The sequence below is a fragment of the Zonotrichia leucophrys genome, chromosome 17 (genome assembly GCF_028769735.1).
Source record: "Zonotrichia leucophrys gambelii isolate GWCS_2022_RI chromosome 17, RI_Zleu_2.0, whole genome shotgun sequence".
Lineage (NCBI taxonomy): Eukaryota > Metazoa > Chordata > Aves > Passeriformes > Passerellidae > Zonotrichia > Zonotrichia leucophrys.
The window spans coordinates 885422-900597 of NC_088186.1; the positions used below are offsets into that span (position 1 = coordinate 885422).

Consider the following 15176-nt stretch of genomic DNA (forward strand, 5'->3'; position numbering starts at 1 on the left):
AAGTTGTCAGAGCACAAAGAATGTAAGGTTTTCAAAGAAAAGTCCCTTTGCCTGCATCCCTTCCCTTTTCCACAGCATTCCCAAACTTTACTGGCACACACTGACATTTTTAGTGGTTCTTTATGCTTGGTTGCTTTGCATCTGATGAGATAAGCCTTTGCTTAACAAAGACTATTTCATTGATATAGTTGGGTCTTAGTTTACTTGCTATAAACATTTCTTTGAAGATTTAGGAAGAAAAACAAATGGAGTTGTCGAATGGCAATGCTGCTGAAGTCAAATGTCTCTGAATAAACAAGAAGCTACGGTGTTATTTCAGCTCAGTGTTGGCTTGTTGAATGTGGATGTCTCTTGCTTTTGTAAATAATAATAGTTCAGAACCCTATGCATTATTTTCTCAGTTCTGTGGTGGGAAGTGAAAGACTTGTAATTTAGGAACAGCTTAACTCCTTTGTTTGATTTGATGGTAAAGATGGAAAAATACCTCTTGGTATAAAGTTGGAATTTGGTATTGATGGCTTCTGTAGATCATTAATCAGGAAAATGGGTTTATGCATGCCTTTTTGTGCTGAGCAGGACTAGTGCTGTATGTTGAGCAGATGCAGTGTGTGATGTGACACTGCAGCAACAAGATTTTTTTCCCTGCTTTGCTATAAAACAATTTAAAGATATTGAATTATAGAAAATGAGGGAACTTTCCCATCTGGGAGACTAATTCTTGGTTGTTGGGAAGCAATAGCTGTCTTTCTGTCCTGCCTCTGGCAAGTCCTTTGTGGGATTTCTTTTTTTGATGGGGAAAATGTGCCAGTGGTTTATTGAATTACTGTTCAACTTCTACGTAGTAGAGCTTTGAACAGATGCATTTACACCAGGATTCTGTGAGAATGGGAGCACAGTTTATCCTGTTGATAAACTGCCTATTTAAATAAAGCCTTCAGCAGTGTAATCTGGTAATTCTAATTAAGTCATTTACATAGGGAATTGGCCCAGGGTTTCATCAGATGGCTGCTGGGGAGCTGAAATGCATTCTTTCCCTCCAGCTGTATTAAACCAGCCTTTTGATCCTGTCCTTTTTTAGCCTTTAAGCCAAAGTGGTTATCACTGTGCAGAGTTAATTGAGAAAGGGAAGTTGGGGGACAAGGGGACCCTTCGAGCTTTAGCTTTGGTCTTAATTATTACACTTCTAATTACATAATTAGAAGACTTTCAGATTTTATGTGTTGATAAAAATGATTCTGTACAGGTTTTGTTAGAAAGAGGAAATACTCCACGGAGAGGCTGGCTTCAGTGAAGTTCTTTATTGGTAAATGATTGCCCATAACTTATCTTGGGAGCAGTATAAGCCTGGGCTATCTGAGTTCTCCCAGCACTTTGATAAGGAGGTTTCATTTACCCAGGGTGGACCTGCGTCCTTCAGAGAGCACAAGTTACATGGCCACCTTCCATTGCCCAATCATCCCAGCTGTGGGCTTGTAGAGGTGGGGAAATTTAAACTTAGGGAAATGTCTGCTCAGTGTGAAAGATTCATTTTTTAAGCTTTTTTTTTTTTCTATTTTTTTTTAAACAAACGCCAGACTGACTGCAAATTGCTGTGATGTCCTTGTCTGGAAATACCTCCCAGCTGAAACTTGAGGGGAAGCCTTCAGTAGATTTTGTGGGAACCTGATCTGGACTGAGATGTCCCTCGGACATTTCTCCTGTTGGACAGAGGCTCTGCAGCCGTTCCTGCAGGAGATGTGGGTGCAGTGCCTGCAGGGGCTCCCTGGGCTGTGCATGAGCACAGGGCTCCTGGCCATGCAGGGTTTATTCTGATCAGCTGCTGCCCAGCAGCCCAGGGTGGGAGTTTACCTGTGGGAATTGCTGCAGAGCCCTCAGCTCCTCAATCCAAGGGATTGAATGATGGCTGTCGTGGTTGTAGTAAAAATTTGTAAAAGAACTCCGAGTCTCTGAAAGTTCTGCCAAACACCAGCTTGTCCTCCAAAACTCTCTTCATTCAGTCTCACAGCTGTAGCTTTATGTTGTTTGGCAATGCTTACAAGGAATTATTCCTAAGTATGTTGTTTCAGATGTCTTGTGAGTGCTTTTGCCAGGAGGCTCTCCATCCCCTGCCTGTTTTATCAGCAGTGCTGAGGAAATGCCCTTTCTGTGGGTCACAAGCAGGGCTGTTCTTACCTGCACATTTTCTGTGCTCTGGTGGTACAGAACTGAAGGGAGCTGAGGAGAGGTGCCAGTGCTGGGTACCAGTTTGCTGCTGTGCCAGGCTCAGGGAGTGCCTGCTCCTGTTTGCTGCTGCTTTGTGACGTTTTCTTTGCCCAGTTCTGTTTTCCTGCTTACCTGGCACTGCCAGCTGGGTCCCTCACCTTAACACTTGAGCTGACCTTTAGTATTTCACTTGGATTTACATAAGGGCTCTGCTCAGTGAGCTGTCCCTATCACAGGATGATATCCATAAAAATGACACTTCCTAGTCTTGAAAAAAATCCCCAGGCCCATTGGAGACATGTGAAAAGGACACCCAGCAGGAAGAGAGGCCCATGGCCTGAAATATTCATCAATCATTTTCCTGGCACCAGGAAACCAATCAACTCTTCTAAGGGGAGAGAGCAATCAATCACACGATGTGGGAAACAGGGATTGCTGGCCCTGCCAGAAATGTCCCTTCATGGGGACAGAGGGAAGGGGCTGTGTTGCTCCTTACTCACAAGTGGTAACTTACACCCAGCTTTTGTAAGAGGCAATCTGTGCACACCACGGGCTGTGCTGCATCACTGCCCCAGGTTTTGTTTTCAGTAATGCTGAGTTGTTTTCTCCTTAGATTTTTTTAAATTTACCTTTTTTTCTGTAGCTGGTAGGTGAAGGGTTTGTTTCCTGTTCCCAAACCTCCGTGTTCTGAAGTGGCAGGTCCAGCAGAAGCATGTTTTTATCTAGAAGATCAGAATTTTAAAATTTTGCTCTGCCCAAGCAGAACACCACCATCTGTGGAGCACCAAAAGGAAGAACACAAACAGATTCCCTGTAGCAATGTATGTAACAATTATTTTAAAATTGTAAAACTTGTAATCATGTCTTCCAACATGGATTTTAACAAAGACAAAATTTTCATGGAAATCAACAAAACATGAACTGCTGTATTAATTAAGTTAGATTAAAAGTCAATTACAATTCAGATTGTTCTTCAGACCAGCAGTGTCTACTAAATTCAATCAAAATTAATTTCTCATTGAAAAGATTAGGAGCCTTCTCTTTGAAAATGCAGATATTTTTCTGCATTGAAGGTAATTTTCTAGTGCAAGTGGAGACAAATATCCAAATGTCAGGAAGGATGTTTCTATTCTGAACAGCGTTTTTCTGTCTGTCAGACAGTTTCTGTGTGCTTTCTAAGATGCTTAGATGTGTTACCACAATGAAAAGCTACTAAGAGATGTGGCATCGTGCAAAATGAGATTACAGCAACAGGCAGATGTGGCTGGCATGAGCCCCAAGGAGAAAGGGAAGCGTTTCTGGAATGGCAAGCAGCAGGAGCTAATGCGGTTTGCAAACATGGGAGACAGTGGCACAGAGGTAGGTGGGGAGAAAGAATCCAATTTCCCTTGATTCCTGCCCGTTGGTAATCCCTGTCCCTGGGAGGCCAAATGCTCCGTGTGAGCCTTTCAGTGCAGCCAAACCCGGGATGCAGCTGCTGCTGCTGCTGGGGGCTCTGAGTGCTGCACTGCATGGGCAGGATGGGTGAGAGGGGAGTGCTGGGGGCTCTGAGTGCTGCACTGCATGGGCAGGATGCTGAGCAGGGATGGTGCTGGGGGCTTCTGATCTCTGCACTGCATGGCAGGATGTGAGAATCAGTGTGGGGCTCTGGGGCATCTGGAGTGCTGTCAGATGGCTGGGCAGTGATTGGGTGGAAAGGGGAGTGCTGGGGGCTCTGATCTCTGCACTGCATGGGCAGGGATGCTGGAGGCTGGAGTCAGGGATGGGTGAGAGTCAGTGATGCTGGAGTCAGTGATGGGTGAGAGGGGAGTTTTGGGGGCTCTGATTGCTGCACTGCACAAGCAGGATGCTGGAATCAGTGATGGGAGTGCTCAGGGCTCTGATCTCTGCACTGCATGGGCAGGATGCTGGAGGCTGGAGTCAGGGATGGGTGAGAGGGAGCTTTGGGTCTGATGTGATGATTTGGGCTCTGATCTGCACTGCACAAGCAGGATGCTGGAGTCAGGGATGGTGAGAGTCTGGGGCTGATCAGTGATGGGTGGGAGGATGCTGGGTTGAGTGATGGGGCTCTGAGTGCTCTGATTCGCACTGCATGGGCAGGATAGCTGGAGTAGGGTTGGGTGGGGTGGCAGTTTGGGCGGATGCTGAAACATGCATGGGATGATGGGGGCTCTGATCTCTGCACTGCACAAGCAGGATGCTGGAATCAGGATGGAGTGCAAGGCTCTGATCTGCACTGAGTCAGGATGGGAATCAGTGATGGGAGTGCTGGGGGCTCTGATCTCTGCACTGCATGAGCAGGGATGCTGCAGTCAGTGATGGGAGGGAACCCTGCACTCTCAAGGACTGGGCACTTACTGCAGCCACAGCCATGTCCAGGTGGCCTCACAAAGATGAGAGCCACACCCATCTCTGTTCAGGTGTCCAGGTAAAGGGGTGCTTCCATCCCAGTGCACTTCCCTCTGGGAATGCTGCCCAATCTGCAACATGATTTCTGCCATGTTCTGTATATCATCACATGCTGTTATTTATCAGGAGATCAGTATTAATCTGCATTGATGTTAACTCCTCAAAAAATAGCCTCTCTTGTATAATATCAGTCAGTTCTGGTTTTTTAATGTAGGTAATTCTAGTGAACTCTAGATGGATTTTGCTGAAGTGGTATTCCTTATGTTGGCCAACACTTTATCAGCTATCAAAAAGTCAATAAAGAATTTCCCCAGATTTACAGACTGATTATGCAATTGATCTTTCAATATTGGAGTAGGCTGGGCTGCCTGGTGGGCAATACCCTAATAAACCAAAACGTCCTCCAGGTAGAGAAGATGCAAAAATCTCCTGCCCAGGGACAAAGGCAGTGTGCTTGTGGGCTGGGGTGCTGAGAGGCACTGGGTGTGAAACAGAGACATGATCACCTTTTAGGACAGGCTTTTTTCCTCATCACTATAATTTTTCTAAAAAGCGTTGGTGCTTGACTGTGTTTTCCCCTTTGGTAGCCTAAAAGTCTGAAATAAGATGCCAAATGTGTATGAGTCCCTTTAGAGGAGTGAGCTGGCTGAGAGCTGCCCTGAGTCCGCTGTTACCACGATCTGGCTGGGGGTACTCCCTGCACAGCACCCCATCTTCCAGGAGCAGAGCCTGCTGAACCTCCCAGCAGCTTTCCAAAGAGCACTGTGCCCTGTCCCAGAAATCCCAGAGGCTCTGCAAACCCAGCCCATAAGGCATGTGGTAATGCTGATAGCACAGCAAGATGCATCTCCTTTCTGCTTTGATTGTTGTGCCTCAGGAGGCACGTCAGGAATCCTGTGACTTTTGATGGCATCAATAAATCAGATAGCATGCTGACAGAATTTTACTGGAATGTAAACAGGCATTGAAAATAACAATGTTTGTAGAGACTTCATTGAGGAATACAGTGCAGGTACATGGAAGATGCATGGCTGTGTAGGTTTCCTTTCAGTTTTGTTGGTAAGCAGGAACTGGGATTGTTTTCCATGTAAATGAAAATAAGTAAAAATATTTATCAGGAGATGACCTTATTTCCCACTCCTCTCTGCAAACAGTGTGTGTTCTCAGTGCTGAGGTGAGACAAGCTCTAGCCAATGTAGGGGAAAGGGGAGGAATGTCTCTGTATAGTAAAATTGAGCTGATAAGGGATAATGAATCACCTTCAGCTCAGCTCTGCTGAGTAGTAGCTGCTCTGGGGAACTGCAGGCTGCTCAGCCTTGTCTCAGCCCTCAGTGGGAAGGGTATGGAGCAAATCCTCCCAAAAGGCTTCTCCAGGCACTTGAAGGACAGAAGGTAGCTGGGAACATTCACTGTGAGTTTACCAAGAGGAGAGATCCTGCCTGAGCAACCTCATTCCTTCTGTGATGGGATGGCTGGATCCATGCATGAGGAGAGAGTAATTCTGTCATTAACCTTAGCTTAGGCAGGCTTCTGATGCAGTCTCCCATGTCATCCTAGCAGGCAGTTTGGGTGCAAACCCGGGCTCTTTTGTTGAGTTCAAGCATTAACTGGTGGCCATTAAGCTGTGACTGTCCTTGGGTGTCACTGCCACCCGCCCCGTGTCACCCACCCGTGCCACCCACCCGTGTCACCCACCCGTGCCACCCACCCGTGTCACCCACCCGTGCCACCCACTGAGCTCCTCCATGCTGGGGAGGGGGCACCACAGCTCATCCTCAGGGTCCAGTGCTGAGTCCAGGCTCAGGCTAAGTTCATTTCTAGGAGTAGCCCATATACTCCTTCAATTAGCATGGACAGGGACAAGGGCAGGCAAAGGTCAAGAGAAGTTCAAAATGGCATCATCTCTTTTTGCTGGTGTTCCCAAATGTTCCTGATCCTGCAAAGCTCTCCAGTGTGTTTACCAGACCATTGGAAAAGCCAAAGAACAGGGCCTGGCTTGATACAAGGGAAGTTAGAAATCGAGGGGTTAAGAATAGGTAGCACTGTTGGTTAAAACAGGAGAAATAACTGATTTATGTTGTGGTGGAAAATTAGGCTGTAAAGTGAAAAACACTTAAAAAGAAACCCTGTGGTTTCAAGGGAGCTTTTTGCTCTGATTCCTGCTCAGCAAAGAGGGGTACCCCAATAAAGGTCATCAGCTTCATGAGCTGAATTATTAATTCCTTTCATACCACTCAGGGCTTGTAAACAGTGTGTAATACAGGAAAACAATTGGCACTGTTCACTGAGTGGGCAGAGAGGTCAGGAGGTAAATACTTGTATTGGCAGCAGCAGCTCTTCAGAGCTGAGCAGACTTCTGTCCTTTTCCTCTTTTAGAGCAATCCACTTTCCAGAATCTTAGCCTGGTCATTAGTCCATATCTCCTCTCCCTTGGATGAATTGTTTTTAGGAATTTAATGGATTACATATAATTGTGAAGATAAAAAGGGCTGGAGGAAAGGGTGGGGGATTATAGGTAAAGAGAGCAAACCAGCTTTGCCATGTTTCATAAACAACTGTGTTTTTACACAGAGAGAAATTTTTAAATCCAGCTATTCAAGGCCAGGTGTAGAATAAGCAGTTGTGCTTCTGTGTACTTAGAATAAAATCCAAGTGTGATTTTTTGAGATTAATATGTTGTAAATACCACCTGCCAGTAGTAGCACAAGCCCAGAAATGCTGATGTGTCGCTGCCCTTGGATGGCACAGCTGTGCCATGTTCCTGCAGGGGCTGTGGGGTCGCTGGGTTCCCAGCAGCACAGGGTATTGAGGGGATTGTGACCCCAGATTTGAGCAGCTGGGTGTGGTGAGCATGGTGAACGTACTGCAAACAGTCAGTAAAACACAGAATTTCCAAGTATGGCTGGGAAATAGTTACACTTTGTTGTTTGCAGCCTGTAACGTGGTACCACAGTGAACAATCTAAAATTTTAGGACTTGGAGAATGTGTGCTGCCTCTCTCTAGACACTTCCCACTCAGAAACCTCTCCTCCGAAGGCACATGCATGACTGAGTTGCTCTCTGGGTGACACCTGATGAAGCACTGCAGATGCTGGCAGGTGTGGCTTCCTGCCCTGAGTGCCTCTGCCCTCGCAGCAGCTCTCGGTGCCTGCCCTGTGCCATCTGGCCAGGGCTGGGCAGTGACCCCTGTGCCAGAGCAGCAGGGACCATCTGCTGGCTGCTGCCCTCCCTCACCTGCTAAAGCCCCGTGCTCAGGGCTCGCTCTGCACCACTCCCCAAAGAGGCACAGTGACTTCAGCCTGACTGCTTGCCTTAACTTGGATGTGTGTGAGAGCGTGTGTAGCTTTCAACAGGCAAGGGACAAAACTCTCTCCAGGAACCTGAAATGGATGTACTACATATGAAGAATATTTTTTTTTTAATTTACAAAATATGTACAGTATATGGCTAGCTAGTTCCTAAATTAGGGAGCCTGTAGTGTTAAGGTGGAAAATAGGAAGATGCAAAATAATTTTTCTTCTCTGAGCACATCAGAGACTGTGCAGTGTAATGCAGAGGCTGTTGGGAGGTCTGCAGCCAGCATGTCACATGCAGCTTTCTGAGCTCTGCTGCAGGAGCCAGGCAAGATGATAAATTCATGTGTAGGTGTTCTAGGAGTAAATGCCTTGGTAATCCAGTGGGGAGTAGGCCAGGAACAAGCCAGGGCATTGCTGAATAAATCTGTAATTGTGTTTGTTGCTGTTCTCAGCTATGGCTGGTGTTTAACATGATGAACCAAAGCTGCTGCTTTGAGTAGCTACACCGAGGAGGCTCGGGGTGCTATGGAAGTGTGGCAGCAGGATTTAGTCAGTGTGGTGCAGTGTCTGCTCTCACGTTCTGGAAAAATGGTCTGCTGAAGTGTTTACTTTTGTTTGTGGTTTGCCTAATTAGAGCAGAACTTTGCACTTGCAGTGTAAACAGTGGTCCTCAGGGAACTGCCTGCTGCCCCAGAAATGGGAATTGCAAGAATGTGAAAGGCAGGATTTGGGCTGGCAGCAAAGCCTGGCGTGGGCTGGGCTTGTGCTTCTGGGGCTGTGTTCTGTGGTTAGGAATGCAAACTTGTAGTGTGCATTTATTGGGTCTGGAGCAAAACAAGAGTTACAGAATGTATAATTACGTGGGACCTACCAGCACCAAAATCACAGAGATGGAGACTGAGCTGCTTGGCTGGGGTGTTGGTGGTGATGTGCTGAGAGGGGCTGTGGTCTTTGGGAGAGATCAAGCCCAAAGAATGCATCTTGGCTTTGCCTAATCTTGGGTTAAAACCGACCCTGTTAGTGCAAGATGGTTTTCTCCTGGTTTGAGTCCTGGAGAGGTGGATGCTTTCCAAAACACAGAGGGCAGTCTGGCATTTGTTTTTGATCACGTTCTGACTTTGAGGGTTTTCACTGGCAGACGCAGGCAGGAAGTTCTGTTTCTTCTTTCAGCTGCTAGAAAATAAAGCTTTGGAGTGTCTTGTGCTTAAAGACACTTGTTTCTGATGCTGCTCCAGATCAAATTCCAGCAGCTTGCCAGCCTTTGGAAGAGGATCTCTCTTCTGATCAGGAATCTTTTGAAGGTTCACTGGCCACAGATGGGAGATCATCATGTCCTTTCATTCCACAGTAATGCTCTGCATATAGTTTAAACCTGGTGTAATTTAGACTTTCTTTGTGCTGGAAGTTGCTCTGAATTGATATTCTCAAACCATCACAAGTTATAAATTACTAATATGACTGCTGAGAAAAGTAGATCTACAGATAATGTGTATGGCAGGAATAACTTGAGAGGGGGAGGCAGATGCTGTTGAAATTACCTGCTCCTCAAAGCAGCTTCCTCGGGTGACTGAAGACATGCGTATTCAATTTCAGTGTAAATGAAAGTTTTCAAAGTAAAACCTTCTCAGTAACATGCACATCACATCTTTCTCATTTTCACTTTCCCATTAGCTGCAGATGTGGAGCAGATGAGTTCCTCCTCTCCTGTCCTCCCTGTGAACTCCGTGGGCAGTAAGTACCCCTTTTCTTGCCATGTGGGACGGGGTAGAATTTCTCATTCTGAGGTAATCCAGAGACGTGAATTGATTGATACTCCATGGTGGAGAAGTTTTACAGCTGATGCTTATTTATGGAAATGGGGATTCCCATAGCTGAGAGCTGATGAGGTATTTCTCACTAAAGTAGCACAGACCAGGTCTGTACATCACTATTTACTCCAGCAGAATGCAAGGCTGTGTAAGACCTGTTGCCACCAGAGATATCTCGGTGAAGGAGATGCCTGCATGAGTGATAGAAACCCCTGAGGTGACGTAAATTATGTTGACATGGGAGGCTTTTTCTGTAGTGTTTCATTCTAACACTTGAAAATCTATAGCCTGACATTTCTCATAAAACTGAGAGCAGTTGGTGCAATCCTCCTCAATTTCAGGGTAATTCTGGGCCTGTAACTTTTTGAGACTTTGAAAACCTGAGCTGCTGGACACCTAAAAAAGGAGGAATTCAGAATTCCTTCTTAACACTCCATCTAGTGGCATTTGCTGTGCGGAGGGAGCAGTCGGTGGGAATCCACTAGATGGCAACAGGCCCTTGTCAGACTGGTGGGACTGGGAAACCGTGTCCTTCACAGGGCTGAGAGCCCCTCATTGAGAGCAACTTTTCATCTCATTGTGTGGGAACTCTGCGGATTTGTCAAATGTGGCAGACTTTGAACTGGCAGCTCATTTCAAAGTAATGCTCAGATGTTCACAACTGCTAAAAGCCTCCCAGAGCCAGGACATGGTCCTTTCCACGTGCCTTTGTGCTGGTGGACTTGCACTGACTTTTATTGGAGAACTGTGGTTCCTGTGTGATGGGAGTGAGAATCTGGTTCCTTCCTTTATAGTGAGAGCAGCCCTGTGGAGTGCATGCATGGCAGGCTCTGAGCTCTGAACATGTGTGCAGTTATTTGCCTGGTGATTAATAAAACACATCTTTGTTGGTATCTAGCTACGTTTTCATGCAGTTTATCACTTTTATATGGAAACAGGTAATTTCACATGCATATGTAGAATAATTTGTCATCTAGAGACATGTACGGTTCATGATGATATATTGGCTAATACTCTGTTGAACCTTTGTGGCCTGATATAGCTCATATTTACTCTTGTGCATTGACAGGTATTAAAACATAACTAAATTAACATAACATAACCCTAAATTTCCCATAGTATTCTCCCAGCAGAATATATCTGCAGAAAAAGGGCAGGGCTGTCCAACATGAGCTGACCCTCCTTCCCCCCCTTAAATAACTGTGTGTTACTGCCAGTGTGCATTTGTCTAGCTGCAGCTTTCATGTCTGTTATCTTTTGCTAAAATGAAAAATGCTTGTGTGTTCCCTATGAAGATATTTATATAAACTTTTGATAAACTAAATAAACCGAGCTCCTCGAGTTCTTTTGATGTCTCCCTGTCTCTCGATCACGGCTCAGCGCCGGTGGCCCCTGCTCGGTCGGGACCTCGTGGCCTCTGCTGGGGATGGGTGAGCCCTGGAGCTCCTGCTGGACCCGTCCCCAGTGTCCCCAGCCCAGCTGTCCCCTGGCTGTGGTGGCAGCACCGAGTGCGCCGCGCTCAGTGTCACCCTGCTGTGCTCTGGGCAGCAAACAGCTGCTGACACAAACATCTGAAGCTTCCCAAGCATGGATGTAAAAACATTCTGAACGTGCCTGTCTTTCCTTAAGTTTTTTCCCTTGCTGACTTCCTTACCAAAATTAAAGCAAAAAAAAAAAAATTCTGGAGGATTTCTTACAGCTAAGTAGGAACCCAAATTTTAATCCTATTTGTACATGCAGAGCATTTGAGAGGTGTGGAATGTGTGCTCAAGCCTTTGGCTTGTTGTGCATTGGCAAACTGGGGTAATGGCCCCTTTACTGTAATTTCCCCTGTTTGTCTGAAATGTCTTATTCAGAGTAATTGCAGGGAATTATTTTCACGTGTCCTTGAGGTAAAGATGAACCCCTCTGTCAGGACTTCTGCATTTTCTACTTTCATGCAGGTATACGTGAGGAAAACCAGTTGGCTGAAATGTCTATTTAAAATAACACAAAAGTGCTTTCTTGTACATCATGTAAGATGTCTCTGGAAAAAATCCAAATTGTGCACTCTCACTTCCGAATGAGTCTGCCAAGCATGCTGAAAATTTTGAGATTTCAAAGGCAGAATGTCAAACTGCATCAAAAATGAGTCATTTGTCTTGTTTTCATAAGGTTAAACAATCTGGCAGGCATGCTTTTGGGCTGCTCACTGTTACACTGCTGTGGTAAATTCCCTGTACCCGGGCTGTCGGTGCAAGTGCTCACTGTGGGTGACTGAAAAGGGCTCTTTGCTATCAGACCCAGGGAGAGGGCAGATTATTTCTAAAATTCCACTTTTGCAAAGTTCAGTCTGTTTGGTGTTGAACTTGGTGGAGCTGTTCCTGTGTAAAAATGAACGAGTTTAAGTCTTTGAACAGAGCAAGCAGATATATTTTGAATATTCACCAGACTGGAGTTAAGAAGTCCTTGGTGAGTTGTTCTGACTTGAGCTGTACAGAGGGACACGGTTCCTGTGGGATAGCAGCCCAGCATGTCTGAACAGGCTCCTTCAGGATAATCCTGAGAGCAACTGGAGGAGCAAACAAGGTGTAGGAGAAGTGCTTGGAGCCTTTGCTGCCCAGGGACTGACTGACACCAGTGCTGGGCAGAGGGAGATCCACCATCCCTGCTCCGAGTGCCGTGGGGGCACCACAGGGGCCTCCTCTCTCTCCTGCCCACCCTGCCCAGAGACAGGGGCATTTCTGGACAGGGATGTCGTGCCAGTCATGCAGAAATGCTTGGAGGGCAGCTGGAGAGGCTGCTCCTGTGTCTCAGGGCAGTGTCAGTCTGTCTGCCATGCAGAGAGTGTCTGCTCCTCCCTGCGCAGCCCAGAGCAGGAAGGTCCCTGCCTGCTCCAGCTCCAGCTCCTCACCTTTCCAGCAGAACTGAAGCTGGCCCTGCCCACCACAGCCCTGAAGAATGCTCTCTGCAGCAGTACCTTAAAGCACTATTTTCTTAAAGCATTATTTTCTGCTTTGCTTCCTCCCATTCTCACCCCAAAGCCCCACAGTTCAGTCCCTTTTCATCTCTCACCGGGCACTTTGTAGGACCAGTGCTGTTCCATAGCTTGGCTCACTCAGGAGGAAGTTTAATTTCCTATAACCTGGTAAAGCAGTAGATTTGTGCTTTACTGATAGATTTACCAATTGGGTGACACTTTTATTAAACCTGAACTAGTTCCTCAACTGTTGTGCTCCTTTAAAATCCCTGTGCATTTCTTAATTAGCACTCAGATCTGCTCATGAGGGAGCTGGATGAGGAATCCTGAACTCCTTTGGTGGGACAATGGCTCAGTCTTACACAGTTTTGGGAGGCAGAACGTGGACAGGGCATTTCTTTGGCAGAGGTGTCACTTTTCCAGCTGGACAGGCCACCTGGCCATCAGAGCAGGAGGTCCTTGGCTGGCTGGTCCGCAGTTTGCATTCATTGATCAGTGAGTTGATAGCAATGAAAACCCACCGACAGCAATGAATGTTGATTGCAGCCATTAGAAGCTGAAGATGCTGAAAATGCCAGGCCATGGCGATGGTGCTTCACTCCAGAGCAGCCCAAGACAAAATTCCCTGGCGTGTGCTTTGGGTCTTTCCTTATTCATGGATTCTGCAGTCCCTGGATGGGCAGAACAAGGGCCTGCACCCTTGTTAGGGCTCCTGCTGCCAGAGGCTGCAGTCCTGGGCAGCCAGCTGGGCTGGAGAAGGTTCCACGTGGGTGCCACTGAGGTGCCCAGCCCCTGGTTGGTGTTCCTTTGGAAATAAAGGCTGTTTGCTGCCTGCCTGGCTGCAGGGTGACAGCCTGAGCCCTGGCAGTGAGGTGCCAGCCCCTGGTTGGTGTTCCTTTGGAAATAAAGGCTGTTTGCTGGCTGCAGGGTGACAGCCTGAGCCCTGGCAGTGAGGTGCCAGCCCCTGGTTGATGTTCCTTTGGAAATAAAGGCTGTTTGCTGGCTGCAGGGTGACAGCCTGAGCCCTGGCAGTGAGGTGCCAGCCCCTGGTTGGTGTTCCTTTGGAAATAAAGGCTCTTTCCTGGCCTGCCTGGCTGCAGGGTGACAGCCTGAGCCCTGGCAGCAGCTGGAGCTGCCCGGGAGGAGCCGCTCCTCGCCCGGTGAGCAGCTGCTGGAATCAACTGCAGGTTCCTGGGAGCAATGAACGGACATTCCAAAGCTTTCTCCAGCAAAGCTCAAGTTGCCAGCCCAAATGGAAAGGTTTCCCTCCTGATCTGGCCTATATTCTGCTATTTTCAATATATACCATGCTCAGATTTGTTTCCAAGTGTCCCATATGGAGTGGATACGTTCCTGCTTTTGTGCTGCCCATACAAAACCTTCCATTGATCTCTTATACTCTGTTCTGCAGAAATTCTGTGCTAGTATAAAGCTTTAATTCTTTTCTTTTTTTTTTTAAGAGAAAACAAGCATTTCTTATACACCAATTCACTTTTAGAGAAAGCAGAACTGGAAAAACTCAACCTCTGCAGCTCTTAATATAATCTGTAAATCATGACCTGCTAATGGCAACCACATGTGAAATCTCTGAAGGTTCAGGCTCTCCATTGAACAGAGGGTTTGTGATAAACCTCAAGGTACAGTCAACGGTCGATGGTTTTTTCTAGTTCTCAAACTCACCGACAGCGTTGAATGTTCACTGAAGCTATCCAAAGATGGCTGTGCACATGCACTGGGCAGATTTTCCATGCATATGTTTTCCATAGACTGGCAGTGGAAACACTGCTGAGGACTGCACATTCTTTACTGTAAAGCCTTAAACTGCAAAGTATTTTAATTACGGAATGGAACCTCGAGGACTAATGAATTGCAGAAGTGTAACACTCTGGTTATGGATGCTGAGTTCACTCAGTATTGCTTAAACCAGCTTTGAATATATTGGAGTTGCAGTTGTGGAAAAGCCTTTCCTCTTGTGGATATACAGGTTCTCAATAGGAGCACTAAGGATGTTTATAATGATTCAGATTTCTTTATAAAGTTCACTTGGAAAAAAACTGGGGGTGGGGGCTCACCCACAGTGCTAAAACAACAGAAGTGAGAGAAGGGGATCTACTTAGTGGAGTAATAATGTCTGTGTTTCCACAGCTCCTGTCCCTGCTCTTCTTTCCCCTAAAAAGATGAAAAAGGGGTTTAGTCTCTTTAAATCTCTATATTGCATCTAATTATCTTCACCTTTTCCACTTGGCTTGCATGGTTCCAGAGGGATGACTTATTTGCAGTTTGTTTGTTAAAAAGTAAATCTGCTGCTGTATCTGAAATAACTTTGCTGTGAGTGCAGTGGAGCCTACAGAGTCAGGGGGGATAATTTACTGCTTAAATGCTGGAAGCTTGCTTTAAATTCAGAGTATTTTCTCTTGTTGTAGGGATCTAACAGTTTCTCTCAGAATATCCTGAGCTGATACATGTAATTTAACAGTAAGTGTATTGTCTACTAAAGTACTC

At 46.4% G+C, this 15176-nt stretch overlaps 1 protein-coding gene across 2 annotated transcripts in view; it reads left to right on the top strand.

Moving 5' to 3' along the window:
• NR6A1 (nuclear receptor subfamily 6 group A member 1) overlaps positions 1 to 15176 on the top strand; it is a 74000-nt gene that overhangs the window by 2133 nt on the left and 56691 nt on the right. For both annotated transcript variants that reach the window (XM_064727676.1, XM_064727677.1), the window contains exon 2: positions 9579 to 9638. In XM_064727676.1, coding sequence (XP_064583746.1) covers positions 9579 to 9638 — 60 coding nt within the window. The remainder of the gene's footprint in view (positions 1 to 9578; positions 9639 to 15176) is intronic.